At 41.5% G+C, this 16,328-nt stretch overlaps 1 protein-coding gene across 39 annotated transcripts in view; it reads left to right on the top strand.

The window, feature by feature from the left end:
• LOC120997603 (saxiphilin-like) overlaps positions 1–16,328 on the top strand; it is a 390,951-nt gene that overhangs the window by 334,698 nt on the left and 39,925 nt on the right. For all 39 annotated transcript variants that reach the window (XM_040427730.1, XM_040427728.1, XM_040427745.1 and 36 more), the window contains 6 exons: positions 2,433–2,580; positions 2,687–2,835; positions 2,941–3,037; positions 6,038–6,079; positions 7,009–7,173; positions 8,649–8,799. In XM_040427730.1, coding sequence (XP_040283664.1) covers positions 2,433–2,580; positions 2,687–2,835; positions 2,941–3,037; positions 6,038–6,079; positions 7,009–7,173; positions 8,649–8,799 — 752 coding nt within the window. The remainder of the gene's footprint in view (positions 1–2,432; positions 2,581–2,686; positions 2,836–2,940; positions 3,038–6,037; positions 6,080–7,008; positions 7,174–8,648; positions 8,800–16,328) is intronic.

The following is a 16,328-nucleotide window of genomic DNA, read 5'->3' as shown; positions in this document are numbered from 1 at the left end:
CGTCTTGTTAGTTCAATGTCCCAGCAGGAAAAAACAACTGAATCATCACTGAGGGTTGCTTGGATTTTAGGAAGACACAAAAAACCATTTTCAGATGCAGAGATTGTTAAAGAATGTATGATTGAAGTTGTAGACGCCATGTTTGAAGGTAAACAGAAAGAAGAATTTCAAGGAAAAATCAAACAAATTCCCTTGTCTGATTCCACGGCAGCACGCTGAACTGAAATAATTTCAGAAGATCTGCTCTCCCAGCTTGAGGTGAAAATGAAAAAGGCAGTTTGCATTTCATTAGCTGTGGATGAATCGTGTGATGCCACTGATAATGCCCAGCTCATGGTATTTGTTAGATTTTATGACGACACACAAAAAGATTTTTGTGAAGATCTACTTGGCATGACTGCCCTCCATGCTCACACAAGAGGTGAAGATCTTTATGGAGCAATTACAGAAATGCTGAAGAAAAGGGACATTAACTTGAATTCAGTTATTTCGGTTGTAACGGATGGAGCTCCTGCTATGGTAGGAAAAGAGAAAGGGTTGGTGCCACGCTTGAAAGTGCTCAATCCTAGTTTAATTTCTTACCATTGTATAATACACTAGTCTATCTTGTGTGCTAACCTTGGAGAAAAATATGCAAAGGTCATGGAAAATGTTATGAAGCTGATTAATTTTCTCCGGGCCTCTTCAGCACTTCAACATCGTCTGCTGAAAGACTTTTTAACTGATGTCAATGCTGCCTTCAGTGATCTACTTGTCCACAACAATGTAAGGTGGCTTAGTAAGGGCAGAGTTTTAGAACGCTTTTGGACTATACGGAAAGAGCTGGAAAAGTTTTTAGCTGAACAGAAGACAGAAAAAGCAAAAGCATTTTTGACATTTATGAGTAGCAAAGACAAAATGGAAATCGTTGCTTTCCTGGCAGATATTACAAGTCATTTAAATGCTTTAAATATAAAACTACAAGGCAAAAATCAAACTATTTTTGACCTTGTGGAAGCAGTGAGGGCTTTTCAGAAGAAATTAGAAGTTTTTCAGAGTGATCTTAAAGAGAATTTGCTTCATTTTCCAAAGCTTGATGAATATAGCCAACAAGAAAATACCAAAGAAAGTGTATTCTCCAACCATGGGGACTTCATGCAAGGCCTAATTGACAATTTTAAAAGTCGCTTCCAAGACTTCACAATTGGCCAAGAAGTTTTGCTATGTATTAAAAATCCATATCTGGTAAAAAAACATTGGGCGTTTTGCTACTGAGGCCCATCATGCTTTTACCTGGGCCAATTCTGCTACCCTACAGATGGAGCTAATTGATCTGCAAGAAGATGCTGTTTTAAAAGTTCAGTTGAATGATTGTGACCCCGTTTTCTTCTGGACAAAACTGGTTATTCCAGCTAAATATCCACTTATACAAAAATTAGCAATCCATGTCCTTACTATGTTTGGTTCTACATACACTTGTGAATCTGCATTCTCCACTATGAATCTGGTGAAGAACAGATACCGCACTCAGATCACAGATGAGCATTTGCACCAGTGTGTTCGAATGGCAGTCACCCCCTTTGTACCGAATTTCAAAGGGCTGGTGAAAGAGAAAAAATGCCAATTTTCACACTAAAAACAATTATAAATCTGAATGTAAATAGTTCTACAAAGTTTGCAAGACATTAAAAAGATGGCATCTTTACTGTTGGCGTTCAACTCGGACCTTCACCTGACTGCAGACCCAGGTATGTGGACCTTCAATAAAACTAGTTGAGTACCCCTGGTCTAGGGCTTCATCTATCGGTCCTATAGGATAGTGTTTGTCAACAAAGTAAGATTTCATTTTAATAGCTTCCTCCTCCTCAAATTTGGCTTCCTCAGTGCAATTCTGTTTAATTCTTCGGAATTGTCCGGTGGGAATTACTCCTGACCGTTGTGCACGTCTGATCTGCAACTACAGGAAACGTTTGGTTGAAGTTATTGCTGCCAAAGGAGGTTCAACCAGTTATTAAATCCAAGGGTTCACATACTTTTTCCACCTGCACTGTGAATGTTTACATGGTGTGTTCAATAAAAACATGGTAACATTTAATTCTTTGTGTGTTATTAGTTTAAGCAGACTGTGATTGTCTATTGTTGTGACTTAGATGAAGATCAGATCACCTTTTATGACCAATTTGTGCAGAAATCCATTTCATTCCAAAGGGTTCACATACTTTTTCTTGCAACTGTACATATAGCGGTACTACATATAGATATCAGGAGACTCAGGAATGCAACACATCACAAGATGTTAGTATTCCTGTAATGACTACAGTAACTAAGTGCAGGAACCTTCATCCAGAATAAGGTCCAAGACCAGCCGTTCAAGTTTTGTATTTAGTTGTTAGCTTTAGTTAGTGGTGGTTTATATTATTTTCTGTTGTCTTTGTGTTTTTATCTAATCTCAGAAAAAAGGCTGCAAACTATTCAGCTCCACTCATGGAAAAGATTTGATGTTTGAACACACTACAACAAATGTGATTGCTCTTCCATCAGCAATGAACACTTTTCTGTTTTTGGGACCAGAATTGTTTGATGCCATGAAAACACTGCACGGTAGGGGACAATTTTGTGGATAAAGCCTGTTATATTGCCTACATTTAAGAAGATTGAATGTGAATGATTTAATATTCTTATAATGAAAATTTCATTTTTCCATTAGGAACACCTCTTCCATCCAAGAACGAAGTGCGCTGGTGCACCCAAAACCAGAACGAGAAGACCAAATGTGATGACTGGTCCTCAGTAAGTGGTGGTGCTATTAAATGCACAGAGCCATCTTCTGTACAGCAGTGCATTGAGAAAATTCTGGTAAGTAATCCTTACCAGCATGTATAAGCATTATCTGGGCTGGCTCAGAGAAGATAGGCAGAGCTCAACAGGGCTGTGGACATCAGTAACTTTTTTTTCTTTCAGAAACATGAAGCTGATGCAGTAACTCTGAGTGCAGAACACATGTATACAGCACTGAAATGTGGACTGGTTCCAGCAGTTGATGAGTACCACAATAAAGGTAACTAGTGTTGAGCAAATCGAAGTAAAACAAATTGAATTCGCTCTGAGTTTCAGGAAAACTTTGATTGGCAACAAACACGAATTTCCTCTTGCTTCGTTGTAACAAATAGATTTTTTCCTAAAATGGCAGGTACACGTGTTACAAAGTAAGAAGCCTGGGAAGGAGATATGACCCATAATGCCATGCAGCCAGCCAATCGGCAGATAGTCATCCCCTGTGATGTCACAGCCCTATAAAAATCCTATTCCTGCCCACTCTCCGCCATTTTAAAGTCAACTGAGCATAGGGACAGAGTTTAACAAAGCTTTAATTGTAGAATCTTGGATAGGGACAGTGCAGGGACAGTGTAGGGAGATCATAGGGAGAGTTTTCAGACACTATAGGGAGAGCACAGGGAGACTGCAGGGATGGTGCAGGCTCTGTGTAATCACCATGTGCATCGTGTTCCACTGCTGTGCCATTCATTCTTAATCTGTTCTGTTACATATAGACTGACTGTGCATCAGACTCAGTGTCAACAGCTGGTCAATTACAGGGGGGGGGGCACCCTGGCACAGTATCATCTTAGCACAAATATTTTTGGGGCACATTATGCTTACACTATTATTGTCAGGGGCACTATTTTCTTGGTGTAGTTATTTTTTAGGGCACTGAGTGCCAATAAGTATTGAAGGGGGCACTATTTGTGTGGCAATAGTATTTTCAGGGGGGCTGTTTCTGCAGTGTAGTATTGGAGAGCACAGCAGGCACAGTATTGGGGATGGCAGAATGCGATGTTCAGAAGGTGGGAGGATGATGGAAAAGTAGGAAACTAAGATACCTCATTGCCAAACTCTGAAAAGACCATAGATGGCTTAAATAAATCAGCATGGCGGTCTCTATATGGAGAAGATGAGGATAGAGAATGTCTACATCAGAGGAGACATCACTGGATGTAAGAGGTATGGGGCGCTGTATTACCCTGTATGTTTTGTAGTGCTGTATGTAATGTTAAGAGGGAAGGGGTTTGTTTGAGAATTTAGCATAGGGAGGGGGGGCCCGTTTGAATTTTAGGCTCAGGCAGCAGAAAGGCTAGGTGCACCCCTGACCATTCCAGTATTATTCCTGCTAAAAAATTACCAATAAATTGCCAGCAGTCTGCAGTAAAGGTACTGCTGGATGTTAGCAGTGGTGGGTGTGTCTGACTATCCAGTCAGCGCTGCTGGTGTCAGACTGTGCAGGAATACATCCCCAACTGATAACACCCATCTGTACCTTTACCGCAAACAGCTGGTAATTCATTCATAAGCTTCTAGTAGAAATATGAGAGTAATGGGACAACATAAAGTCAGAAGGGATTAACTATGAATATTGGTGCACTGCACACTTACCGTATGTACATGGCGATAAATTATACCTGACTGTAATACTGATGACACAGTAATTCTCCAGCTAACAGAATCAATTATCTTATGACTCTTGGAGCACTGCACAGTTACGTACATGGTGATAAATTGCAGCAGAGTCTATAGTTCAGCAGTCCACTACGCTCTCCTTGCACTCTCCCTCTCCAATATTGTATTACACTCTCTGTTTGCAGCAACATTGTCCCCAGTGCATGAATGTCTTGTCACATCTCTCCCTATGCTCAGCTCACAGGAAAATGGCGGCAACTGCGCGGGATCAGGGTGTTATAGGGCTCTGCCTAGTTGTGACATTACAGGGGGATGGCTACCTGTGGATTGGCTAGCTGCACGCCATTATGGGTGATCTCACATTCCAGGGCTTCTTACTTTCTCTTTCTAACACTTGCAGACGCAATTTTAGGAAAATTGATTTGTTACCATGAAGCACAAGGAAATTCGGATTGTTTTAGAATCAAAGTTTTCCTAAAGTTTCAACCAAATTCCGCTTCCGATGCTTCACTTCGCTGAACACTAGCACTCAGCATTAACTAATTTTGCTCAGTGATGTATATCACTAAGTGGGAGGGGGTTAAAGTTTTTTTTTTTGAACTAGAAACTTCACAAAAGTCAGTTAATGTCATAAAATAACATTTCAGCCTCTCCTGTTTCTAGCATCACAGCTATGATCCTTCACACTTTTTATATGTACAAGGCTGCAGCCGTGAGAAAGAGGTATACAGAATTTGACCACTGCAACCAATCACTGGCATCAGTGACATATTAGTCAGCAGAGGCCACAACATATTTTGGCCTTCAAGACTTTTTCCTTTTATTCATTCCTGCCTTCTAAGAGCCATACCATTTTTATTTTATTTTTTCAGCAAAGTAGTTGCAGGAGGACTTTTTTTGCAAGTCGAGTTGTATTTTGTAATAGCATCCTTTTGTGGTACATATAATGTATTTAAACAATATTTTTTTGGGGGGGGTTAAAAAAATAAGTTGCACAATGTTTTGGGTTTCATTTTTTTGCAGCATTCTATGAGGTAGCCACATCTGAGCAAAGAATGGAGCAGTGGCTGTACATATGAATAGTAGTGTGGATCACGAATATTTGAATTGCTAATTTTAATCGCGAATATCGGCACTTCGAGAATTCATGAATATTTAGAATATCGCTAAATATATTCGTAATCGTGAATATTCGATTTTTTTTAAAAATACCAGTTCATGCGAATGATTTAGGCGAATTTTATGCAAATTTTCGCAATCAAGAAGATATAGCCTGGAGATCATGAATTCGCGAATTCTCGAATATATGGCGAATATTCGCCCAAATATTCGCGAAATATCGTGAATTCGAATATTGCCCCTGCCGCTCATCACTAATGAATAGCTTACTCCATTCACTTCTATGGGTGTTACAGAAGCAGCTGGGAAGTGAAAACTACGGTAGTTAAAAAAAACAGACAACCAATTTTATGGAAGAACCAAATAAACTGAAATGTAGATAATTGTATACAATATTGTCATAAAATATCCATAGGTTGGCAGGCACTAATTTCTTACTTGGTAATTTTAGGTTTATAATATATTATGTCTCTTTTTTTGGTAGATGACTTCGCTCCATGCAGGACGCTTGGAGACATATATACAGGTAAACATTTTAAAAAGACACAAGCTCTAGTGAATAACTACAGTCTCCAGATATGAATGACACAGGGCCATTAAAGCTTAAAACATAAAATTATTTGTAGACTTCAAGACAATTCTGTTGTTTTTGCTCCATTTACAATGAATAGGTGCTAAACATATTCACTAGTTCTGAATTACAGATCTACATAACATAGTCATTCCTATACTATATATAATTTCAAAGAATAAAAACCAATATGTTGAACTAGATGAACAATATAGAAATAATACATTTTTTTTATATTTTAGCTATCACTTCTCTTCCTACCCTTTCCATAGACTTCTATGGGCTACCAATATCCCATGTTTTAGTCATAAGTTAAGGGAAGCTGAGATATGAGTAGTTGTTTGCAGGGCACTCGCATCCAAGAGTTGTTGATCAGCAGTGATTTTCTTTTCTTACCTTATCATATAGCTTTACATGTTAAATAATACTTTTTCTATTGTCTCACGCCTGCTGATCACCAGCTCTCCAGCATAAGAACTCAAACCCCCTATCTCTCAGCTTCATGGTCCACTGTGACTTTGACATGATGGACTACAGTCACATCTGACTTATCATGACTTAGGAGAAAATTCGAGCACTATATACTGGTAGTTTCAGCACATACTATTTAAGAAGACTACAGTGTGAGATTCGTCTATGTGTAATCTGTTTTGATGCCGATGCTGAGAAGTCTTGGAGGCATCAACCAACTGGACATTTATATGATCATGTTAGAAAGGACAAGTCTCCTTGTAATGTGGTTGTATTATGTGAGGGGATCATTGAGGTGTATTAGTGGTCTGCAAACTGTAAATGAGGCAGGAATGATGAAGGATGATGATGAAGGAACTGTCTGAGTTATTTGGTAGGTGCCCTTTATTCACTGTATGTTTTGTGTGGTCTAGATTTTGGCACACCCAGGGCCGTAGCCTTAGTAAAGAAGAGCAACAAAGACATCACATGGAACAATCTTAAAGGCAAAAAGTCCTGTCACACTGGTGTTGGTCACATGGCTGGATGGGTCATACCTCTGAGCCTAATTAGTAAGCAGACTAACAATTGTGACTTGGGTGAGTAGAATACAGCAATATCTGTTCATACATTTCCTACATATTCAGTAATATTCAATAATAATGCAATGCAGGAGATTTATCAAAAGTATGCAAAAGAAAAGTGTAGTGTTTTCCCATAGCTCTCTTTTTTTAAAGACTTTTCAGAAGATGAACGAGAACCTTATTGGTTGTCATGGGAGGCTACTCCACTATTCCTCTGCACAGGTTTTGATACATCTCCCCCAATATGCACAATATATCTCCTTAAGGGGAGGCTTAAAAAAAAAAAATCCAAGCAGTATTACTCACCTATTAGGTCCAGAGCCACCTTTTCGGTTCCCTATACTAGGCTTTGTGTACTTAGCTGCAGTAGTTAAGTCATACCTTTTTTTTTTTATTAGACAATGCCTTTATCAGGCATACTACCTGTGGAAACTTGACTACATCTTAATATCTCCATATATAAGGGCTAAAATGTGTCCTGCAACTTAGATATCCTGGAAGATGTGTGGACAATAAAAAGAAGTGGTACCAAGTAAAGCTGGTTTAAGCGTAGAAAATGTAAGACAGTGAGAAGCTATCATACGTTTAGAAGCAGCGGTGGATCCTCCGAAGTTATATAGAGGCCTTCGCCTCTTCATAACTCTGGCGGATCCACCGCCAGCTATAGGGGTTATTATGACTGGCATCTAAAACGCCAGTCTTAATAAATGACCTCCTAGATGTCCTCCTAGATTTTTTTCTTCTGTCTTTCTGTAGATGATGCAGAGATTGGTGAGGCTCTGTAGCCTTTTGGGACTAAGAAGACAGAGCACAAGTCTCAGCTTTGTCTCCCTTCAAACTCCAGTCTAGACTCTCCTAGGGTAAGGGGTGGGGACAGCCCACACCTGACCTCCTACAAGGGCTGAGCCAAGATTGTTAACCTGTCTGTGCCATTCACACATAGTTATGCTGGATACAATACATAACATGACAAAACATTTGCAGATACCCCCTGCTTTGGGGTACTGCACTAGCAGTCCCAAATTTGCTCAGATTGTCACACATTTTCACAAACACCCCTGCCAAATCCAGAAGCAGATGTTTGTGTGTAGTTTGCGGCTGGAGGGGGTGGAACTTAAATGCCCCCAATTTAACAAAAATGTTGGTAATTTTTTTTTATTAGCAATTAATGCAGGAATCCACACAGTGTCAAAGAGTTCACTTAAGTTTTCTTGCAACTTTACTTTATTTTATTTCTTAAACGTATAAACCATAGATGAAAGTCACATAAGTCTATAGTTCAGACACTAATATGAACACATTATGACTATAACCACTGTAACCTGTTCAAGCTCCACAAGCTACAAAGAAAATCAAGCACAAGGCAATTTTTTCAATCTGAACCCTGGCCAGTCCCTATAACATAAACAAGTCACTCATTTTTAGACGGCTGGAAACCTGATCTGAAAATAAATTAATATGTTACATTTTTTTTAATCTGTACCGAACAGGGTCCTACTTCAGTCAGAGCTGTGCTCCTGGATCAGCCATTGATTCCAATCTCTGCAAACTGTGTATTGGGGATCCACAAAACACCAAAGCACAAACACAATGCTCCCCAAGTGACAAAGAGGCTTATTACGACAGTGCAGGGGCCATCAGGTAAAATAGTGAGACTGTACCAACTCTTCTGTCCTTGTTACATTATTGCCTGTTGAAGGTTGATTGAGCAGCATTGATATCTATAGTACAAGTGATCAGAAATTCACGTATTCAAAATCTCTAAGAGGACTTAAAGGATAACTGTCATATTTTTACTGAAAATTAAATTTTTATATATGTTGTTGCTACTGTGGTCATAACCCATAATCACTAATTATTGTGTTCACATACCACTTGTTTAATAAGATTCCATAGCAACCGATCCTCACAAGACTTCTTTCTGACTATCTTCTCAAGATGGCTGCCGATGCCCTTACCCTGAGGCCTCCCTCCCTAACTACCTAGAATTCATTCGGCTCATCTCGGGAAGGTGCAGCCTCACCCCAACCATTCGGCTTCCTCCTGAGTAGTTGATCGCAAATTTTTAGCGCAAATATTCTAATCATGAATTTTTATCGCGAATATTGGCACTATCCTGGTCCGACGGGAGCGTGCACTCAGAGTTCGGGACTGCCCACTACTATGTCCTCCATCTTCTGTATATAGAAGATAGGAGACGGAGGACAACTAGCAACGCTGTTTTAGCCACACATCACTGTAATGCCTGGGGGTGGAAAGAACATGCTGCAATTACTAGGTAATTTAATACCTATACAATATAATTAACTTGGGATCTAAGATAAAGTTAGTATTTCACACTTAGACAAATAAGTAGGTAGACGTTCCTGAATACTAAAAAAATTCACAGCCTGATGAACCTTTAAAAATAAAAAACAAAACCTTTATTAAAGTCCGTTTAAAAGGGGGCAAAAAGCCTATATGTCACAGTCCAACTAAGATAAAGTTAGTCAGACCAATCCAATTACATAAAAAAAATATATGACACTTACCCTTTAAAAATGTGTTTCAAAAATATAAAACAAATCAGAGAGATATTAAAAATTCAAATCCCTTCTTTCCCAATTTTCCATAAAAAAATAAACCATAAAAATAAACATCATTGGCATTTCCAAGTCCGAAAATGTCCCAAATTTTAAAGAGGACCTTTCACGGGTCCTGACATTACAATATTAGTACCTGGCAGTATAGGGCATGATCAGTAGATATCAGTGCGCTATATTTTTTTTTAGATTTAGATCAGCTGCTCTGTTGCCCCGCTGTTCCACTCATTCTCTTTTGTCGCCCTGTATGCTAATCAATAGCATCTGTATAGGGAGGATGAGACAGCCGCCCAATTGTCCAATAAGCTCAAGTAGCACCTTCATTACACACTCCTGTCTCTTACAACAATAAAAATTATTTAACTGTAAAACAGATAAAAAGTCTCAAACCGCAGTGTTGCTTGGAGAGCAGCAGGTCTATGGTGAAGTAGGTTCAAATTTACACTCAGTCCTCAATTTCATATATAAGACCGCGCAGCTCGAAAATTTCCCATAAAAGTGTCAGTAATGAAGGTATGTAGAAAGTATCCTTCAAATGTGATTGATCACTGAGTTCCAGATCCGGGCTCTCGCCACAGTCAGTGCTTCTATCTCCTGGATGTTATACAAGAGAACTAGACATAGTGAAGTACCGCAGGCCCTTCAGTAATCACGCTTTTTTATTATACTCAGATCATTAAAACAAATCAATGCATATAAAATCATACGAAGTACTACTGATTCCTCGCCTGCCCGACCCGGATTTCGCTCTCGCTTGCTTTGTCAGGGGCTACTCTATACTAGATTTGCAACCCGCCCTTTTATAATCAGGTGGGCGTTAACTAAAAACTTATAAAATATTTCTTTCCTATAAAATCAACAGAGATTCAGTTTATCAACATACACATAGCGCTCTCATCCAATATATATCCACCAACATCAGACTGTAACACAATATGGTTATTATATATAGCCGCCAGAAAAACATTTACATCTCACGCATGCAGTGCGTAAATCGCACTCCTGCGTATTCAACAGCATTCACATTCATAGAAAAAGACACATTCTTCCTACTACATGTAACTTCCACAAATTTTTACAGTATATCAGTTATCCCTTAAGACAGGTCTTAATATAAAACTCTACATTAAACCCGTTTGGCTGTAATGTACCCAAACAGTAAATCCATTTAACCTCTTTTTTGGTTGATTTTTCCCCTCTACATTTTATCCACACTTTTTCCAAGCCCACAAACTTTAAACCCTGTGGATTTTTTTTGTGCACCTTTTTAAATTTGGCTGATACACTATGTGTATCTAGTGATGAGCGGCAGGGGTCATATTTGAATTTGTGATATTTCGCGAATATTAGTAGAATATTCGCCATATATTTGCGAATTCGTATATTCACTATATTCTACATTCTTTCTTTTTTACGCGAAAATCGGCAAGGTAATTATTGCCTAATATGCGAATATTGCGAGCTCAATACAGGCGTGGGTCAAAAACGAATATATAGCACTATAGAATATAGTGCTATATATTCGCTTTTAGAATATTTGCAATTTTTTCCATCTGAACACGATTCCTTCCTGCTTAAGTTGCTTGTGGGCCAATGAGTCATTGGCCCACAAGCAAGAAGCAGGGAGAAATCATGTGTTTAGATGGAAAAAATGACGAATATTCAATATAACAAATATATAGCACTATATTCTAAATATTCGCAAATTCGCAAAGTGGCGATATTCGTGATAGAAATTTGTTTTTTGAATATTCGTGCTCAACACTATGTGTGTCTACTCCTTTTTGATGTTACGAATATGTTCTTGCATGCGGGTTTTAAATTTCCTCAAAGATATTCCTACATACTGGAGGCCACATGGGCACATGGTAGATGACCCCCATGCATTCACAAGTTAATTTGCCTTCTATTTTGAAAGTTGTTCCCTTGCTCTTGGAGGTAACCTCCTCAGTAGGGTTGTAAAGTTCTGGTTCGTCCCGAACTTTAGGATTTTTGGACCCCAGACCCGAACCAGACATTTTAGTAAAAGTTCGGGTTCGGTGTTCGGCGATTTCTTGGCGCTTTTTGAAAGGCTGCAGAGCAGCCAATCAACAAACGTTTAACTGTGTGCCTTAGAAGCCATCACAGCCATGCCTACTAATGGCATGGCTGTGATTGGCCAGTGGAGCATGTGACCCAGCCTCTATATAAGCTGGAGTCACATAGCGCTGCATGTCACTCTGCTGTTACTAGTGTAAGGAGAGGATGCGGCTGGTGATTTCAGGGAGAGAATAGGACTGAATCTTTGTTCAAAACGTGAATCTAACTCAGCGATCTACATACATTTTGTTGTGTGGGTGCAGGGCACAATCTTTTTATCCTACCCTGAGCCCAGTGACCGAAATTTTTTTTTTTAAAAGTCAGTTAGGTGGGCGGCGGCCATTGTATGCAAGCTCAGTGCACCAGCACTGCATCTGAGCTTTTGTGACATTGAAATGCAAGCTTGAAAAACAGCACTAATAATCTGGTTGTAAAAAATCACCCTTTTTTGACAATATACAACATCTGGTGCATTTGCAGGATTAGTTAGGGTGCAATTTAAGCTAGAAATACAGCCATAATTTTCTGGGTTTTTAAAAACACACTTTTTTACCAAAATACACAATTTTTATGGCCTTGCGGCATCAAGACGTTTGAAATTCCAGGGTTATATACTGCTGTCATATTCAGTTATTAATCAAATCCCATTTTTGGCACAAATCTTTAATTGCAGCCTAGTGTGGGTCAGGGCGTGTGAGATACACCCTTTATATACAGGGGTTTTATTATTTTATTAATAAAACACCTTTTTTTGTGCAAAATACACAATTTTTCAGGCCTTGCAGCATCAAGACATTTGAAATTCCAGGTTTATATACTGCTGTCATATTCAGTTATTAAACAAACACCCGTTTGGGCAAAAAAAAAAATTATTTGGCAGCCTTTGCTGCAGATGTCATTGTAAGATACACCCTTTATATATTTGGGTTATATTCATATATTTGAAATACAGCCATTTTGTGCACAAATCTTTTAATTGCAGCCTAGTGTGGGTCAGGGCGTGTGAGATACACCCTTTAAATACAGGGGTTCTATTCAGATATTTGAAATACAATCATTTTGGGCACAAATCTTTAATTGCAGCCTAGTGTGGGTCAGGGTGTGTGAGATACACCCTGTATATACAGGGGTTATATTGTTCTATTAATAAAACACCCTTTTTTGGGCAAAATACACAATTGTTGCGCCCTTGCAGCATCAAGACGTTTGAAATTCCAGGGTTATATACTGCTGTCATATTCAGTTATCAAACAAACACTTGTTTGGGCAAAAAATAATAATTTTGCAGCCTTTGCTGCAGAATTCATTGTGAGATACACCCTTTATATATTTGGGTTATATTCAGATATTTGAAATACAGCCATTTAGTGCACAAATCTTTAATTGCGGCCTAGTGTGGGTCAGGGCGTGTGAGATACATCCTTTAAATACAGGGGTTATATTCAGATATTTGAAATACAGCCATTTAGTGCACAAATCTTTAATTGCGGCCTAGTGTGGGTCAGAGCGTGTGAGATACACCCTGTATATACAGGGCTTATATTCTTCTATTAATAAAACACCCTTTTTTGGGCAAAATACACAATTGTTGCGCCCTTGCAGCATCAAGACGTTTGAAATTCCAGGGTTATATACTGCTGTCATATTCAGTTATTAAATAAACACCCGTGTGGGCAAAAAAAATAATAATTTGGCGGCCTTTGCTGCAGATGTCATTGTGAGATACACCCTTTATATACAGGGGTTCTATTCCGATATTTGAAATACAGCCATTTTGGGCAAACAAATTTAATTGAGGCCTATTGTGGTCGATCTGTGCCAGCTACACGCACAAGTAAAACCCCTTCCTCAGGTGCGAGTAGGCGACAGAACCTGCAGCGGTATTTGGTTGGGCCTAATGTGGCTCTACGAATGGTGAAGCCTGAACAAGTAGAGGCGATAGTAGATTGGGTTGCTGACAGTGCCTCCAGTTCCTTCACATTGTCTCCCACCCAGTCTCCTGCTGAAAGATCAGAGTTGGCATCTGAAGCCCATGTGCATCAGTCTTTCACCTCACCCCCTTGCAAATCAGCCAAGCAGTCTGAGCCCCAAGTCATGCAGCAGTCTCTTCTGCTTTTGATGACTCTGTTAGCAGGGTTTCCCAGGGCCATCCACCTAGCCCTGCCCCAGAAGTGGAAGAGATGCCCAACCACTTATCTTTCAAGATGAGTACATGGGAGGACCATCGCAGCACGTCTCGGATGATGACGAAACACAGGTGCCAACTGCTGTGGCTTTCGAAAGTGTGCAGACCGACAAGGAGGGCAAGGGTGAAGACTGGGTGGAAGATGATGTGGAGGACGATGAGGTCCTCGACCCCACATGGAATCAAGGTCATGCAAGTGACCTATGTAGTTCAGAGGAAGAGGTGGTGGTCGCACAGAGCCACCAGCACAGCAGAAGAGGGAGCAGGGTGCAAAAGTGGAGCGGCTGTCCTCTAGAGAGTACGCCTGCTACTGCCCACCGCAGCAGGGGACCGAGCACACCAAAGCTAGCTCCAAGGAGTTCCCTGGCGTGGCAGTTCTTCAGACAATGTGCTGACGACAAGACACGAGTGGTTTGCACGCTGTGCAATCAGAGCCTGAAGCGAGGCATAAACGTTCTCAACCTGAGCACAACCTGCATGACCAGGCATTTAAGTGCTAAGCACGAGCTGCAGTGGAGTAGACACCTCAAAAACCAAGAAAGGTCTCTGGCTTCTCCTGCTTCCTCTTCTGCTGCAGTCTCAGCCTCTTCATCCACCTCTGGAGTGACAGTGCCACCTGCCACCCCGCAAACAGAGGATCTTCCAGCAACACCACCACCTGGGTCACCAAGCATCTCCACAATATCCCACGGAAGCGTTCAGCTCTCCATCTCCCAAACACAGGAGAGGTAGAGGAAGTACCCTTCTACCCACCCGCATTCCCTAGCCCTGAATGCCAGCATTTCTAAATTACTGGCCTTTGAAATGCTGTCATTCCGTCTGGTGGAGAAGGATAGTTTTAAAGGCCTTATGGCGGTGGCTGTCCCACAGTACGTCGTGCCCAGCCGCCACTACTTTTCCAGGCGAGCCATCCCTTCCCTTCACAACCAAGTAGGGGACAAAATCAGGTGTGCACTGCGCAACGCCATCTGTGGCAAGGTGCACCTCACTACGGATTCGTGGACCAGTAAGCACGGTCAGGGATGTTATATCTCCATAACAGCACACTGGGTAAATGCAGTGGCGGCTGGGCCTGAGGCAGATAGCAGTTTGGCGCATGTCCTTCCACCACCGAGGATTGCAGGGCGCTTCAGTTTGCCTCCTGTTGCTTTCTCCTCCTACTCCGCTTCCTCATCCTCTACCGACTCCTCATTCGGTCAGCGTAACACCTTCACCACCAACTTCAGCACAGCTAGGGGTAAACGACAGAAGGCAGTTTTAAAACTTATCTGTTTGGGGGACAAACCCCACACCGCGCAGGAGCTGTGGACGGGCCTTGAACAACAGACCGATGAGTGGTTGGTGCCAGTGAGCCTCAAGCCCGGCCTGGTGGTGTGCGATAATGGGCGAAATCTCGTAGCAGCTCTGGGACTAGCCGGTTTGATGCACATCCCTTGCCTGGCGCATGTGCTGAATTTGCCTGTCAGCGCTGCAGCATTACTTCGGCCTTCCCGCTCACCGCCTCATATGCGACGTGCCCATAAGGTGGAACTCCACCTTGCACATGCTGGCCAGACTGTACGAGCAGCAGCAGGCGATAGTGGAGTTTCAACTGCAGCACGCACGGGTGAGTCGCTCTGCGGAACAGCACCACTTCACCACCAATGACTGGGCCTCCATGCGAGACCTGTGTTCCTTGTTGCGCTGTTTAGAGTACTCCCCCAACATGGCCAGTGCCGATAACGCCGTTCTCAGCGTAACTATCCCACTTCTATGCCTCCTTGCAAAAACGCTGCTGGCGATGATGGAAGAGGATGTGGCACAGGAGGAGGAGGAGGAAGAGGGATCATTTCGTAGGGTTTTCTTTCGCCCAGTCATTCACAAGTGGCTCAGAGGGTGGGTTCCTGCACCCACAAACGCCAGATATACAATTGTCCAGCCAGGGCACAGTTCTGGAGGATGACGAGGTGGAGGATGAGGAGATGGAGGAGGAGGACCAATGTTCACAGCAGGGTGGCACCCAGACCAGCTCATGGCCATCACTGGTGCGTGGCTGGGGAAATACAGAGGACACAGACGATACACCTCCCACAGAGGACAGCTTTTCGTTGCCTCTGGGCAGCCTGGCACACATGAGCGATTACATGCTGCAGTGTCTCCGCAACAACCGCCGAGTTGCCCACATTCTAACTTGTGCTGATTACTGGGTGGCCACGCTGCTGGATCCCCGTTACAAGGACAATGTACCGTTCTTAATTCCGTCACTGGAGCGTGATCGTAAGATGCGCGAGTACAAGCGCACGCTAGTAGACACGCTGCTGGTGGTATTCTTACCTGACAGCGGG

This window comes from Bufo bufo, chromosome 4, assembly GCF_905171765.1.
Source record: "Bufo bufo chromosome 4, aBufBuf1.1, whole genome shotgun sequence".
NCBI lineage: Eukaryota > Metazoa > Chordata > Amphibia > Anura > Bufonidae > Bufo > Bufo bufo.
Note: the sequence above shows the minus strand (reverse complement) of the source record. Positions and strands in the feature narration are given on the sequence as shown.